General features: G+C 37.1%; 1 protein-coding gene across 2 annotated transcripts in view; it reads right to left on the minus strand.

The window, feature by feature from the left end:
• Nucleotides 1-14,882, minus strand: part of DOK6 (docking protein 6) — a 407,036-nt gene that overhangs the window by 142,031 nt on the left and 250,123 nt on the right. For both annotated transcript variants that reach the window (XM_044774853.2, XM_044774858.2), the window contains one exon: nt 13,779-13,968. In XM_044774853.2, coding sequence (XP_044630788.1) covers nt 13,779-13,968 — 190 coding nt within the window. The remainder of the gene's footprint in view (nt 1-13,778; nt 13,969-14,882) is intronic.

The following is a 14,882-nucleotide window of genomic DNA, read 5'->3' on the forward strand; positions in this document are numbered from 1 at the left end:
AAAGCAATTCATGCTAAAGTATGTGTGGGTTCAATAAAAGTGTATTGAACTTTAAAGTTAATGGAGCAAAAATTAAGATCAGAGCCTCCATTTCTTGATAAGAACAGTTTCCTAAGTCATTTAATTAATGCTTTATCCTAGGGGAAAAAATTAGTCCCAGTATTATAGTAGCAAGAGATTTACCAAACTAGATGTAGGAAAAAAAGGCTCTAAATTCCTAAAAGGCTTTGGATTAGCAATGCTTCTTGGGAATTAAAGGAACAGTCTATATAGACACATGATTTTTGAAGATTAATCTATTCCTGATGGAAATTTTCAAGGAGGGCCTTCCCTATTCCCTATACCACGTAATTAAAACTCAACTGAACATTAAGATTTAAATCTTTTTGTGACATCAAAAACTCGATTTAGTCTCTGGGACACTTTCAATCATTTATCAAATACTGTGGTAAGAACTAGAGAAATAGAGATGGCTAAAACATAATCCATGCCCTTAATGAGCTCACAGAGTACTTAGAGGGACAGACAGAGCAATGATTACAATACACTGCAGGAATTGCAGCAAAAGAGATTTAGCGAGTGAGTACTGAAACCACAGAAGGGTTGCATACTAGGAAAATAGGATACGTTATACTGTGTAATTTAAAAAATAATAATAATGTGAACCTCAAATCTCAATGGCTTTGTCACTGAGGACTAGTTTCCCCACGGAACTCAAGTGTGGGTTTGGAAGTATGTAATTGTTTTTCTAAATTCTTTTTTTTCCCTTTTGTTTTGTTAAGGAGATGCAATCATCAACCACCCTGAACCAGACCAGGCCTCACCAGAGAGCTACACCTATGTCCCTTGCCTTGCTTTTAATGCTAAGATCTCTCCAGCAGAAGCTTAGGCCTTATTACCATCACCTGCATGCTCATGTGGAAGCATGTTTTCCAACGGAACCTGAACAAGCGAATACCCTTCTCTCCTTTTGAATATTCATACCCCATCCAAAATAAATGTTTCTGCTTCCCTTTGTTTGGAGATGCTATGACTTTGGAAATGACTTCTTACAGTCTCCTATTTGCTACAAATGTACCTTACTTTGTGAGACCACTTACTCCTGGTGGAGAGTTTGATTTAACTCACCAGGAGGCGAACCCACTTTGGTTTTGATAACAGCTTAATACAGCAAAGGTTATTTCTCACTCAAGCTATGACTGATGTGGGTCTGGATTTAGAAACCTATGCTGCTGCAATCTTGCGGTTCAGACATCTCAACATTAGACCACTTCAGTCTCCACAGTAGGTGAAAGTCCTGGAAAATTCTCCAGTAGGCATGCTCTAGACTGAATTGTGTCCCCCCAAATTCATATGTTGAAGTCTCAACAACCAATGTGGCTGTGTTTGGACACAGGGCTTTACCAGAGGTAATTAAGATTAGTTGAGGTCATAAGGGTGGGCCTCTGATCCAATAGGAGTAGTGTCCTTATAAAAAGGGACACCAGAGAACTTGCTTCCTCTCTCTCCCTTCCACCACGTGAAGACACAGCGAGAAGGTGGCAGTCTGGAAGCCAGGAAGGAACTGATGAGCTGGTACCTTGATCTTCGATTTTTCAGCTTCTAGGACTGGGAGAAATAAGTCTCTGTGGTTTAAGCCACAGTCTGTGATATTTTGGTATGACAATCCAAGTTGGCTAATACAAGACATTTAAATATTTTGGCACATGCAAAGTGTGTTACTTTCATTAGTGGTCCATTGTCCAAACACTGTCTCAAGTGACCCCACCTTACTGCAGGAGTACAGGTAAATATAGGGGAGTAAGTGAAATATGTGGTAAGCAAGACTGTCTCTGCCACAACCTTCTCTTCTGGTCAGCAAGGATCCTGTTTCTCCCGTCTTCTCACATACTCAGTCTTTCCCTAAGGGAGACAAACCAAAAAGCAATCCCTCTGGCCACTGACTCTAGTTCAGTCCAGAATCTGTGGGTGATGAGCAGCTGTGTCTACCTCAGCTTCAGATACGACTTCTCTTTGTTCCAAAAGAATGATCTAAACAGAATTTTTCTGCCTCTATCCACCCCAACCCAATAAGCAGTGGTTCAAGAGGAACTGGAAGCCTGCTGAAGCAAACACTCCCCTTCAAACAGAGAAGGAACAGCAGACACACTGCAGGCAGGACTGGCCCTGGTAATTCTGAAATGCTGCTTGCAGGGCAACAGTGACCCTTGACCCTCATTCTGCTCTTTGAGAGAAGCTGGCTTATCCTTCCTTCTCCTTGGCTCTGTCTTCTGCCCCCTTGGAGGATTTTCCTTTACCGTTATCCTCCTTGGCCATATGTGAATGGGACATTGGGAAAATATTCCCTCTGAGGCTCTGCACATTTCTCAGCTGACTTTCAGCCCTCCAAAGTTTATGTGAGAGATCTGATTATTAGCAAGTGACAAATAAAAATGGCAAGCAATAGGATATATTGGAGAATATGAGGAAGGCATTTGGTATAAACCTAATTCGGCCTGACCTTGTCTTTCCAAAAGGGCCTGACCTTGGCTGTTGAGCATTCACTGTATATCTGCTTTAGATATTCCCTATGGCAAGAACAAAGGCCCTTGAGATAAAGGTGCAACTTCCCTCCCCCTCCCAACATTGGCGTCTCCTTAAGGATTAAGCATCTTTCCTTAGGCTAGAAACTGATTGCTGCGCTCACCTGTGACCGCCCAGCTCAAGACAACAGACTTGCCTCCTGCTACACCCTCCGAGATAGCAGACCCACTACCTGCTGTGTCCATCAAGTGCTGTGCCTACAGGGCAATCTTGTGACTATTGTGGGAGGGACATTTCAATCATATGTGGAACACCCTGTTTGGGGGTATATAACCACTCTGTGCACCCCACTTCTTCGGTGCCCTTTCTTCCTTTGGGAAGAAAGGCCCCGGGCCATGGTCCTCAGATTTCAGCTCAGAATAAACTCACCCAAATTTTCATTTATAGATTGATTATGGATTATTTTCGTTGACACAAGTCTTAAAAAATAAACATTTTTGGCTTAGGGTTTTTTTTTACCCCTGTAAAAGTTTGTCAAAACATTACTAGGTTGCTTGTATATTTAATTTCAGTTGATCATACGTAGCAAAGGCAATATCCACCATTTTTGGAGTGCTTTTTAAGACATACTTCTTGAATTTGCTATATTTTGTTTCCTCTTCCCCAAAACTATCTCTTTTGATTTAAAGATGCTACTTTGACTTCATCAAGTTCTGTAAGAGCACCACTCACCGAATCAATTCTTTACGCTCGGCCATTTTTATCTAATTAAAAGATTATACTAGATACCATACACTAAAGCAGCTTTTTACCTTGACACACTTTAATCAACTGAGAGGTTTTGGCAAAAGTGTGGAGAAACACACTCAATATGATCTTTTTCCTGAGCTGTTTTAACTTGCTTTTCTCACTTAAAGACTTTCTTAATTTTATCTCCTATTCTTTGGTGACTCAACATAATTATCTTTTCCAATTTTGCAAGGTTTTGAATTTTTCAAATCCCTTTCGTTTTTGCTCGTAAGTTCTCAATTTTTTCCTGAGACCCTGTCTTTGTAGTACCTTGCCAGCCAACAAACACTATTAACGTTTTGTTTTCTAACTTCTTCCTCTAGACGTTGTTAGGAAATACAATTTAAAACAAAATCTTCTCCCAATCCAAAAATCCTCTCTGCAAAGGTAGGAAAGAAAGAAAACACTCATTATTTTATACATTTTAAACCAGAATGCGATACACATCACAGGCAATCCATTAAGACATTGCAAAGAGAGAAAGACATCTCATCCTTTTTATAGTCAAGCAGATATAACCCAATGCCTCTCAAGATAAACAATAACTAGTCTCAAATAAGAGGATCTGGATTCACCTGGTAATTGGAGTGACCATCTCTGTTAGCTAATTTGCTTTATCCAGAGGAAAAGCAACCTTCTCATATCTTTATGACAGGAGGTAGTTTTGCAGTTTGGAGCAGTGTCCAGCGCAGTTGGCGCCTATCCTCCCACAGTAACTGGAAGTCAGCAGTGCTCTCTCCTTTGATGTTTACATTTCAAAGAGGTGGTTCCTGACTCCTTGAGAAAGGCATTCCTGGTTCTTAAAGCTGACAAAAGATCTGTTTAGTTTTCAAAAGTATTTATATACATTTCAGAGAGGGGAAAGTACTTACAATTTTAAGTTTTCTAAAGTAAATGTTCTAAGAAAAAGGGAGGGGAAAGCAATCTTTGCCCCATTTTCAAAAGAGAGAATTAAGCCTCTTAATTTTAATTTGTATTTGTACTTCATTCTAGAAGTTCATGACACATGCCATTGGCCTACCAAGTTATCATAAGTTCTACCCAGAGGCAAGAGTTTCACCAACATCTCACACTGCACATCATTTCCCAGCTTCCTTATCACTTTTCTGTATTCTGTGGGGGGTCAGAGTTTGCTGCCCCAAAATGTGTCTCTTTAGCTTGATTATTTTGAAGAACAAAAGACTCAGAAAAAAACTTTGACCTTCCCCTTAACTGCCTAAATGAATTTAAGATAGAAGGCCTGTCCTAGGAAGGAACTATCACCATAGATAACTCTAGGTGTGGTAGACAGGAAGGCACCTAGCAAGGCCCATTTTATCAAAGTTCTCTCTCAGGTCATGTTGTCTATAGATGGCCCAGAAAGCATTTGTTTACCAAACATTTGCTATTCCATCTCCATCTGAATTGCCTTCCTCCCCTCTGAAGTCCCAAACCACTACTCCTAACATCCTCCATTGTCTTTAGCTGAAGATTAAGGTGGTGGCTTTGTCATTTTGGCGAGTTACTCAGTTTTCCTCAGTTTCTCCCATGTATACATGTCATTAAATTTGTTTGATTTTCTCCTGTTATTCTGTCTCATGTCAATTTAATAAACCAGCCAGAAGAACCTAGAGGGTAGATGAATAATTTTTCTTCCCCTACAATCCTTTGTCTAACCACTACTTCAGTGCTACATATTTTAGGGCCATTTATTTATTACTGCAGCATTCCTGCTATCAATTTCTATCAGGATCAAATAGACTTATTCTTAAATAATAAACAAAATCTCAGTGGTTTAATGAAATAGGAATTTCTCACTCATGCTAGTTCACTTTGGTTCTGGGCAAGTATCCTGAGCAACCAGGACAACACTTGCATAAAAATAAATGCATTAGCTCAGGCATACATCACTTCTGTTCATAGCCCTTTGCTGGAACTAGTCAGATGGTTCCCCAGACTGCACTGGGTGTTGGGAAATGTCAGGGAGCATGAGATATTTGGAAAGCAGCACTGTGTAGGCAAAAGGGCATTAAATCCAATTTTAGGGACTTAGGAAAGATTTACTGAAGGAAATGGTCTGCAAGCGGAATCATAAAAGATGAGTTGGGATTATTCAAGCTAAAGTGGGAGGGTGGGGGGAGGTGGCAGGACATTCAGGATGGATGGACAGCATGGGCAAAGCGTAGATGTTCTTTATTAGTTGCTTTTGCTGCTGAAGTTGAGAGTGAGAAGCAGGAAGTAGGCAGAGAGTTTGCTGGAAAGGCAGATAAAACTCAGAACCAGAAGCGCTTTTTAGGCCATGCCAAAAAACTTGGTCTTTGTCTTACAGGCAGTAGGGAGTTGCTTTTAATGTAGAAAAGTAAACATAGATTTAAATTTTAGATATATCTATCTAGTGACGTTGTGGGATATCTCATAATGGATCCTTTAACTAGGTTAAGAATTTCAAATAAATAGAGTAGCCAGATGTCTTAGTCCATTTGGGCCGCTATAACAAAATGCCGCAGACTGGTGGCTTATAAACAACAGAAATTTATTTCTCACCGTTCTAGAGGCGAGGAAGTGCAAGATCATGGCTCTGGCAGATCTGGTGTCTGCTGAGAGTTTCCGGGGTCACAGATGCCATCTTGTTGCGTGTGTTTTCACATAATAGAAGGGGCTAGGGAGCTCTCTGGTGTCTCTTTTATAAGGGCATTAATTTCATTTATGAGAGCTCCAGGCTCATGACCTAATCACCTCCCAATTGTCCCACCAACTAATATCATCACCTTGGGGGTTAGGATTCAACATATGAATTTTGGGGGGGCACAAACATTCAGATCACAGCACTAGGTCATTCTTTCCTGAGCAATCATGGTGTGAAAAGACCTGGAAGAATGAACCAGACAACTCAGACTTGACTTCTGCATTTGCCAGTCACTTACTTTCCAAGTGACCTCAGTTACACCTTATTAAACTTTGTGAGGATTTTCTCATCCATGAAAACTTGATAAAAATGTTTTCTGTGATGACCACCTTCAGTGCTGACATAAGGATAAAATGAAATAATGTGCTTTGAAAGTTATCAGATGTAACATATATATAAGAGATGGTTAATTCAGCAAACATCTATTTTTACATGCACAGCACTGTACGAGGCAACATAGGGAATCTAAAAGGATCCCTTGCTTTGAAGAAATCAACATTCTTCCACGAAAAGAGCTAAAACACCCAGGCATGATTTTGAAGTATCAGCTGCAGAATGTAATTACAAAATGGAGACTGTATTTTAACAAATATGCTGAGTGTAAACAAAGGGACCTTTTCTGGGGAAGTGGTCATCTGTGGAGGCGACATACACATCAGTGTTTTGTCACAATTTTAGACTGATTTATGAAACCTTTAAGAGGAATTTTCAAAGCGAGTTAATGTGCCACTCAAGATCAGTCTTATGACTTTGGGGTCATTTCGTTTAATTGTGGTGATAACCACACACATAAGCCTCATAACACTATGACGCTAGAAATCCACCCACGAACACTAAGGAATGAGGGGCGAAAATTAAATAGGCAGAGTCCTGTCAAAATCCCACACAAATAAAAATATTTTAGTCCCTAGTCAAATGGGTAAACTTACCACTGACTCAAATGTTGATTTTTTTGCATTTTTTTTGCAATAGTTTGCTATTTTAAGAAAATGTACACTCAAGTCTTCTACTTTTGTTAGACAAATGTTAAATCTCCCACAACAAAAATCTAGCAAGAGAAAAGTAGCATTACAGCTGCTTTTGCATTTGCAAGATTAGTTTTTTCCTGGTATTGAATCAATTCTAGATAAAAATTATGAATTCACCTTACCTTTAGCTGTCACAGACACACAGTATATTATATACATGTGGTCATGCTAGTAATTAATTCATGATGTGCATTTTAAGCTAGAACGATAATTTCACTAAACCTAAAAAATTTAGAATTATCTAAGTATTTTTAAGCAACAGCAAAACGGTAGAGAAAAAAATACTTTCCATGTGGTGAAGAAAATTGAAATTTTCAAAATCAGCCATTTCAAAACATTTTTTTGGGACTTCCCTTTAATTTGTTATTTGCTGTGATTTTTACCATCTTATTATAGCCTCTTGATCATTTTTTTTAAATTATAAATTTAATAAATTAAATAATTTCAATTATCATAAATAAAACAAGTCAAAAGAGGTTTAAAAAGGGTTAAAAGGGACAAAAAGCTAATATTTTTTATGCACTGAATACATTCCAAACATTTGCCTAATTCTCACATACATCACAAAAGGCATTTTGTCACAAAATACATATTTTGGTCCTTATTTTCACAAACGAAGGACATAAGACACAAGAATGAAAATCAATTTGGCCAAACACATAGAAGAAAACCAGTATTTCAATCCAAGTCTAATAAGTGCGGCAAAAACACATGTCCTTCCATTATAACATAACTCAGCTAACACATCTTAGGCTTCATGTTGCAAGTCGAAAAATAAATATTTGTGTGGTGGAGGGAAATTGTTTCAGCAGCAATTACTAATAAGTGATAGAAATTTATCATATCATTTGGCACAAGGTATTAGAGTATGAGAAACAATATGACTATAAAATGTAGGTCAAAAATATATTCCAACACTTCTAGACACTAGATTTCTTTTATTCCCCAGTTTTATTGAGGTGTAATAGACAAGTTCAAATTGTATACATTTAAGGTATTCAGTGTAACTTTTTTTTATTAAGACCATTTTTTAGTAGTTTTTAGTTTCTCAGAGAAATGGCAGGAAAGGTACAGAGATTTCCCAGCTACTCCGCTCCCCTACCCAGAACAGTCTCCTGCATTATAACATCCCCACCAGAGTGGCCCATTTGTTGCCTTATTCCATTCTTTCAGATGTATACCCATAAGGAGAATTGCTGGATCATACGGGAATCTTATTTTAGTATTTTTGAAGAACTACCATACTGTTTTCCACAGGGGCTCTACAATTTTACATTCCCATCAACAGGGCAAAAAAGTTCCAGTTTCTCCACATCCTCGCCAACATTTATTATTTTGTGTTTTTTTGATAGTAGCTCTCCTGATGCATGTGAGGTGGCATCTCATTGTAGCTTTGATTTGCATTTCTTTAAAAATGAGTGATGTTAAGCATGCTATCATGTGCTTATTGGACATTGTATATCTTCTTTGGAGAAATGTCTACTTGAGTCCTTTGCTCATTTTTTAATTGGGTTTGTTTGTTGTTAATTTTTCAAAGTTCTCTATACATCTGGATATTAATCCCTTATCAGATATATGATTTGTAAACATTTTCTTCCACTCTGTGAGTTACCTTTTCACTCTGTTGATACTGTCTTTTATGCACAAATTCTTTAAGTTTTCAGTAAGTCCAGTTTGTCTATTTTTTTCTTTTGTTGCCTGTGCCTTTCGTGTCATAGTCAAGAAATCATTGCTAAATCCAAAATTGTGAAGCTTTTGCCCTATCTTTTTTCTGAATTTTATAGCTTTAGGTGTTCCATTTAGGTCTTTGATCCATTATGAGTTGATCTTTGTGCTATATAGTGACAGGTAAGGGGAGGACTTCATTCTTTTGCATGTGGAGAAACAGTCTTCCTAGCACCATTTGTTGAAAAGACTGTCCTTTCTCCACTGTACAGTCTTGGCACCTCTGTCAACAATCATTTGACTATATATGCAAAACTCTTTCCTTTTTTTTTTTTGGTGATTCGCCCTGAGCTAATATGCGTTGTCAATTCTCCTTTTTTTCTTTTTTGGCTTGAGGAAGATTAGCCCTGAGCTAACATCTGTGCTATTCTTCCTCTATTTTGTATGTGGGATGCCTCCACCACAAGGCTGATGAGTGGAGTAGGTCTGTGCTAGGGATCTGAACCCATGAACCAGGGATGCCAAGGTGGAGCACACAGAACTCCAACCACTCAGCCATGGGGCTGGCCCCAACATTTTACTTTTTTTAAATTTAAAATTTTCCATATGGCAGCATTCACTCTTTGTACTATACAGTTCTCTGGGTTTGGCAACTGTATAGAATTGCATATCCACCACCACAAGCAAGATAAAGAACAGTTCCATCATCCCCAAAAGTTCCTTTATGTTGTTACTTTGTAGTCAATCCCTCTCCACACCCTACCCTCTGTCAATCACTGGTCTCTTTTCTATCTTTTGTTCATATAAATGATATCATAGAGCATGTTGCCTTGAATCTGGCTTCTCTCACTTAGAACAATGCACTCGTGATATATCGTTTTGTGTGTATCAGCTGTTGGCTCCTTTTATCGCTGAGTAGCACTCTATGGATTTATCAGTTTCTTTATCCATTCAGTGAAGGACATTTGGTTTGTCCAGTTTTTGGCAAAGATAAATAAAATGGCTATTAAAATTCATGTACAGATTTTGATACGAATATATATTTTTATTTGTCATGAGGAAATATCTGTAAGCTCGATTGCTTGGTCATATGTTAAGTGTATGTTTAAGTTTATTTTAAAAAATGCCAAAATTACTGTCCAAAATGGCTATACTATTTTGAATTCTCACCAACATTATATGAGAGTTTCATTTGCTGTGCATCCCTGTCAGCACTTGGTATTGTCAGATTTTTCTCTTTGATTTTAGCCATTATAATAGATATAGAGTTGTACCTCATTTTGGCTTTAATTTGCATTTCTATAATGACTGACATCATTTGATGTGATTATCAGTCAATCAAATATCTTTTTTGGTGAAGTGCCTGCTCAAATCTTTTGCCTGTTTTTCAAATTGGGTTGTATTTTTTCTTATTGTTGAGTTTTAAGGTTCTTTATATATTTTGGATACAACTGCTTTGTGAAAAATGTTACTTCCAAATATTTTCTCCAGATCTATGTCTTGTCTTTTTATTCCCTAAAAGTCTCTTTTGCAGAGGTAAGTTTTTAATTTTGATACAATCCAATTAATTTTGGGGGTATCGTGCTTTGGTATTACATTTAAGAACTCTCTGCCTTACCTTTGCTTTTAACTAATTGGTCATGCATTAAAAAGAGGAAGGATTTCTCTCTGCATTATTGATCAAAAAAGCTTCAGGGATAAATTAAGCCTACCTATGACAACACAGAAGCCTTGATTATAGCACATATAGCATTTGCTTCCATTAACCATCTTCCCAGAGGAACTGTATTGCAATATTTACATATTGTTTAATTGTTAAACAATTGTTAATAATCTATAACCAGATTTTTATCAGGCTTCTAAATGGAGACAATATTATCACAGTTAATAAGACATATGTTTTAGCACCAATTTTCTTATATTAAGCATTGTGCTGAATAAAGAGATTATATTTTGAACAATAATTTTATAAAAAAAGGATTTGGGGTTCACTTGAATTTTGTTGTGCAGGCACTTGCACTCATTCTGATTTTTGCTTACAATATTTATGTGCTTACATGAAGTGAAAATGCCACATCAGCAGTTAAAAAAGTAGTTTTGTCTTTCATAGAATAAAATTGCACATAATCACGAATCCTATGACAGCCCCTACAGGTCTGGATATCTTTTTTGACTTTTTGATAAAATGAGATTGCATAGCAAATTGGGTGTTTTTTACTCTTAAAGTTGTTATGGTAAAAATGCAATTGCTCTAAGCTGGCATGAGACTATGAATTCAACTCAACACCACGCCCACTGAGGACGATTCTCACTCAAGCTTCCTGGTCAGTTTTCTCCATCCATCCTCACACTCCGCATGAGCTCCTTGAGGCTTATGGAGCATGCTTATAATTCTAAGGATGTACGAGGTATGTTCCTCCAGAAAAGATCATCTAGATCCATTCGTATTGTTTGTTTCTATATTTTATTGGTACAGTAGAATTTAACAATGCATTTTGAAAAAAGCCTGTCAGCAAAAAAAAGAGTATTTCAACATATGCAATTTATTACTTTCTAGTATATGTAGTAATATAAATAAATGACTAAAAATTGCTACCAAATGATATGACCTGTGCAAAGAGTGACTCAAATAAAACCCAGAAAATGTAGATCTTCAGCTCAATGTTTGCTAGTTTGACTAGCCAGGCGTCACCTGCCAATTTGTCCTTTAAATTGTCCCTTATCTCATCAGCCATGCCCTCCCCCTCCCCTGAACTCCCTCTCCCCTTCCCCAGTCCTGACCCACATAACACAATGTCCTGCTTTTAGTACTCTGGATCAAGCATGGACAAAACCTTCTGCCCTTGGCTCCCTTTAACAAGAGTGAGATCATCAGGAATTTACAAATAGATGCACAGAAAAATGGTCAATATCCCAATTATTAAAGGGCAAAGAGTATCCAAAATTCAGAGAAGGAAACAAATAAAAATAAACAGTATGCACAAGGCCAAACCTTCAATCACAAAGATAAAGAAACAAATGGAAGAGAAAGAAAAAAATAAGATATCCACTCCTCTCTCAAAATAGAAACATCTTAAATCATCATTTTAATGCTTGTGGTTATGAGGTCAAGAAGAGCACTCTCCTTGCATCATTAGAGCGTGTATGAATTGATATTACTTTCCTTGAAAGCAATTTGCTATATTGTGAAGAACCTTGAAGATGTTCACATCCTTTGACCCAGTAATTCTTCTTTAAAAAGGCTCCGTTAAGAAAATAATCAGAGGCTTGCACATCTTTTCACAGATGGTCAGTGTGGCTTTATTTATAAAAGCTCATTTTGGAAACATCTTAATGCTAAATTAACGATGACATAGCCATATGTTCAGATACCACATAACCATTAGAATCTTGTTTTTAAAGGACTCAGATTACTTCTCAATATAATATTAAGTGAAAATATATTGGAATAAAGTACAGCAAAATATTAAAAATCTTGATTTTTCTCAAGATGGAGAAATTACGAGTGACTTTAAGCTTTTCTTTGCAACTTCTCCCTCAAAAGTTTGTGTTAACTTTTCAATCAGACAATATAAGGTATTAAAAATCTCAATATTAAGGAAAAATGGAGATTTACAAAGAAAATGTAAAAAGTACAAATCCTGCCCAGGTTATGAAAATAGATTTCTGACCTTATTGTACTCATCTAGGAATAAAGGCCTGGATGTAGCCTGCAGTTTCAAGACGCCCTATCTAGAGAATGCTTGGGGCTCTCTCTGCCTCCTTGGCTCCATTCCTTCCAGAGGAAGTGTTTTATTGTAAAGTTAACAAATGCTCATTGCCAAACATCCCAACAGTATGAAAGTGCATAAAATAAGAATAAAAATCCCCTTCTACTTTCTTTCCCCACATTTTTTTTTCACATTAAAAACATTAGGGTATAATTTGGATACAGTAATACCCCACAATATTTAGTAAAGAGTTCCATGGTTTTTGACAAATGTCAAAAAATAGAACATTTTTATCAACCCCCAAGTTCCTTTGTGCCCCTTTGAGGTTCATTCTTTACCAATCCCTAACCCCAAGGAACCATTGATTTGCTTTCTGTCACTATAGATTAGTTTTGCCTGTTGTAGAGTTTTCTACAAATGGAATCATACATATTGCTTAGAATAATGTTTCTGAGATTCAGCCATGTGTGTGTCATTGGTAGGTAGTATTGTTGTACAACTATATCATAATTTGCCTATCCAGTCACGTAGTGACTTCACCACAATTACCTTATAATGCCACAGATTCATTTTGAGCATGTGATAAATCACGACCCCAGTGTGAAGACTGATGCATTAAATATCTCTTATATGGAATTTCCAAACCTAAGTCTTGTCTTGGATGCATGAACAATATCACAAAGGGGTCATAGCATAATGACATTTATTTAGTTGGTTGAAGCTCATGTCTAAACCCATGTCTGTGAATAATGGCTATGAAGCAAGCATTCATTTCAGACATTTATGGATTCCAACCATACGCTGTGATCAAGAAACCAATGCATTTGCCCTGACAGACTAAGTTTAAAATCTGAGTTACACATTTCATAATTTATGAATTTGCCAACATTTCTTCAGTCATTCTGAATTAATATTTATACTTAGCTAATGTTATTAATATAAACATCTGGATAACTTCTCAAGCCTAAAAAGTAATATTTAAACAATTTTATGGAAAACTCCTTTCAATATTGTTTGCTTATAAAATAGTCACAAAAATAATGCCAGCAAGGACATGATGAATTTTATGGGAATCCTATTGCACCAAAAATATAGTAAGATACACCAAAAATACAGTACTGTAATAATATTGCAAAATATATTGCAGGATTAAAATAATTATAAAACTAGTTTGATGCCAGTGTAAGACACGGGAATTATTTTGAATGGGGTAATTAACCTGCCATAGCATTAACACAGTTTTATTCAGATTATCAACAAGAATTTGAAGAAATTATGTATTTTGTGATTCCTACCCTTTATAAAAACAATGGTCACCCTGGGCACCAGGGGACAGAAATTTTCCTTCAGGAGTCTGTCCCTCACCTCCCACCCCTGGTTGCTGCCCTTCGAGCTTACCTTCCTGACTCAAACGTGAACCACGTTGAGTCCCGCCCATATCTCCTCAGTGAGCTGAGAGGCCACATCACCAGTTTGACCTTGGCATTGTGGATATCCCAGAGATAGATATTCTCATGAGTGATCTGCATTGTGCATTCGCCATAAATATCCAGATTTGGTGTAGGCATCAGATACACATTGAATCGCTCTGTAAAGAAACAAAGAATGGAGAAAATTAAGTGAAAAGAGGTGTGACTCTTTATGGCAGCATTGTAATTTATTTGTATACCTTTCTATAGCCTTCAGAAAGCATTATCATGTCCCTTGGTGACATCAATATACACTGCAAAATGCTATCTTTTTCCATTTGGTGTATGAAATATTAATGAAAACATTTTCAATCATTAATTCATCCACTCATTCTACAACTTTTTGTTGCAAGCATTCTCTGTGATGGGATGAAATGGTTAAATTGCACAGTGGAACCATCAGGGTGAAAAGCTAAGTGGGGTCTCTGCCCAAATGGTGCTCACTGTCTGCTCCTTTACACAATCTAAAGTGGATATCAGAGATACAATTCCTGAATGTCTTACTGAATTTAAGCAAGAATTTACTCAATCTGACCTTTGTGGTGTGCAGCATTCAACGCACACTGAGACTGACTCTTAAAACACACTATATTCATGGTCAAATTCAGCATGATAATTGCAGATCTTCACTACCGCCTTCTGCAGAACTTCAGACATTGTTTTGGTAAGCGAAACAAAAATATATAACTGCTTTCATCCCTGGATATTTTATTGTTGAAAATCTGACTATTAGGCAAGCATTCCAAACCTCTCTTTATAACGTCTGTGCATCTCAAAGGCTACCACAAAATTCTGCAGCCCTCGATCCCCATGTAAATCTATTACATGCACTTTGTTTTGAAAAGAAAGTTAGCTCATAAGTTCCAGAAAGTAAAGAATTTTGTATGACCTATAAAGCGTCCTATAAAATATCACTACTTCCCATCACCATATTTTGATTTATAGGAAGTGATCGATAAATATTGGTTAACTGTATGAATGAAATAAATATATCCCCTGATGAATAAGGCCTGCGAGAACAGAAGAATTACAA

The sequence above is a fragment of the Equus asinus genome, chromosome 7 (assembly GCF_041296235.1).
Source record: "Equus asinus isolate D_3611 breed Donkey chromosome 7, EquAss-T2T_v2, whole genome shotgun sequence".
Lineage (NCBI taxonomy): Eukaryota > Metazoa > Chordata > Mammalia > Perissodactyla > Equidae > Equus > Equus asinus.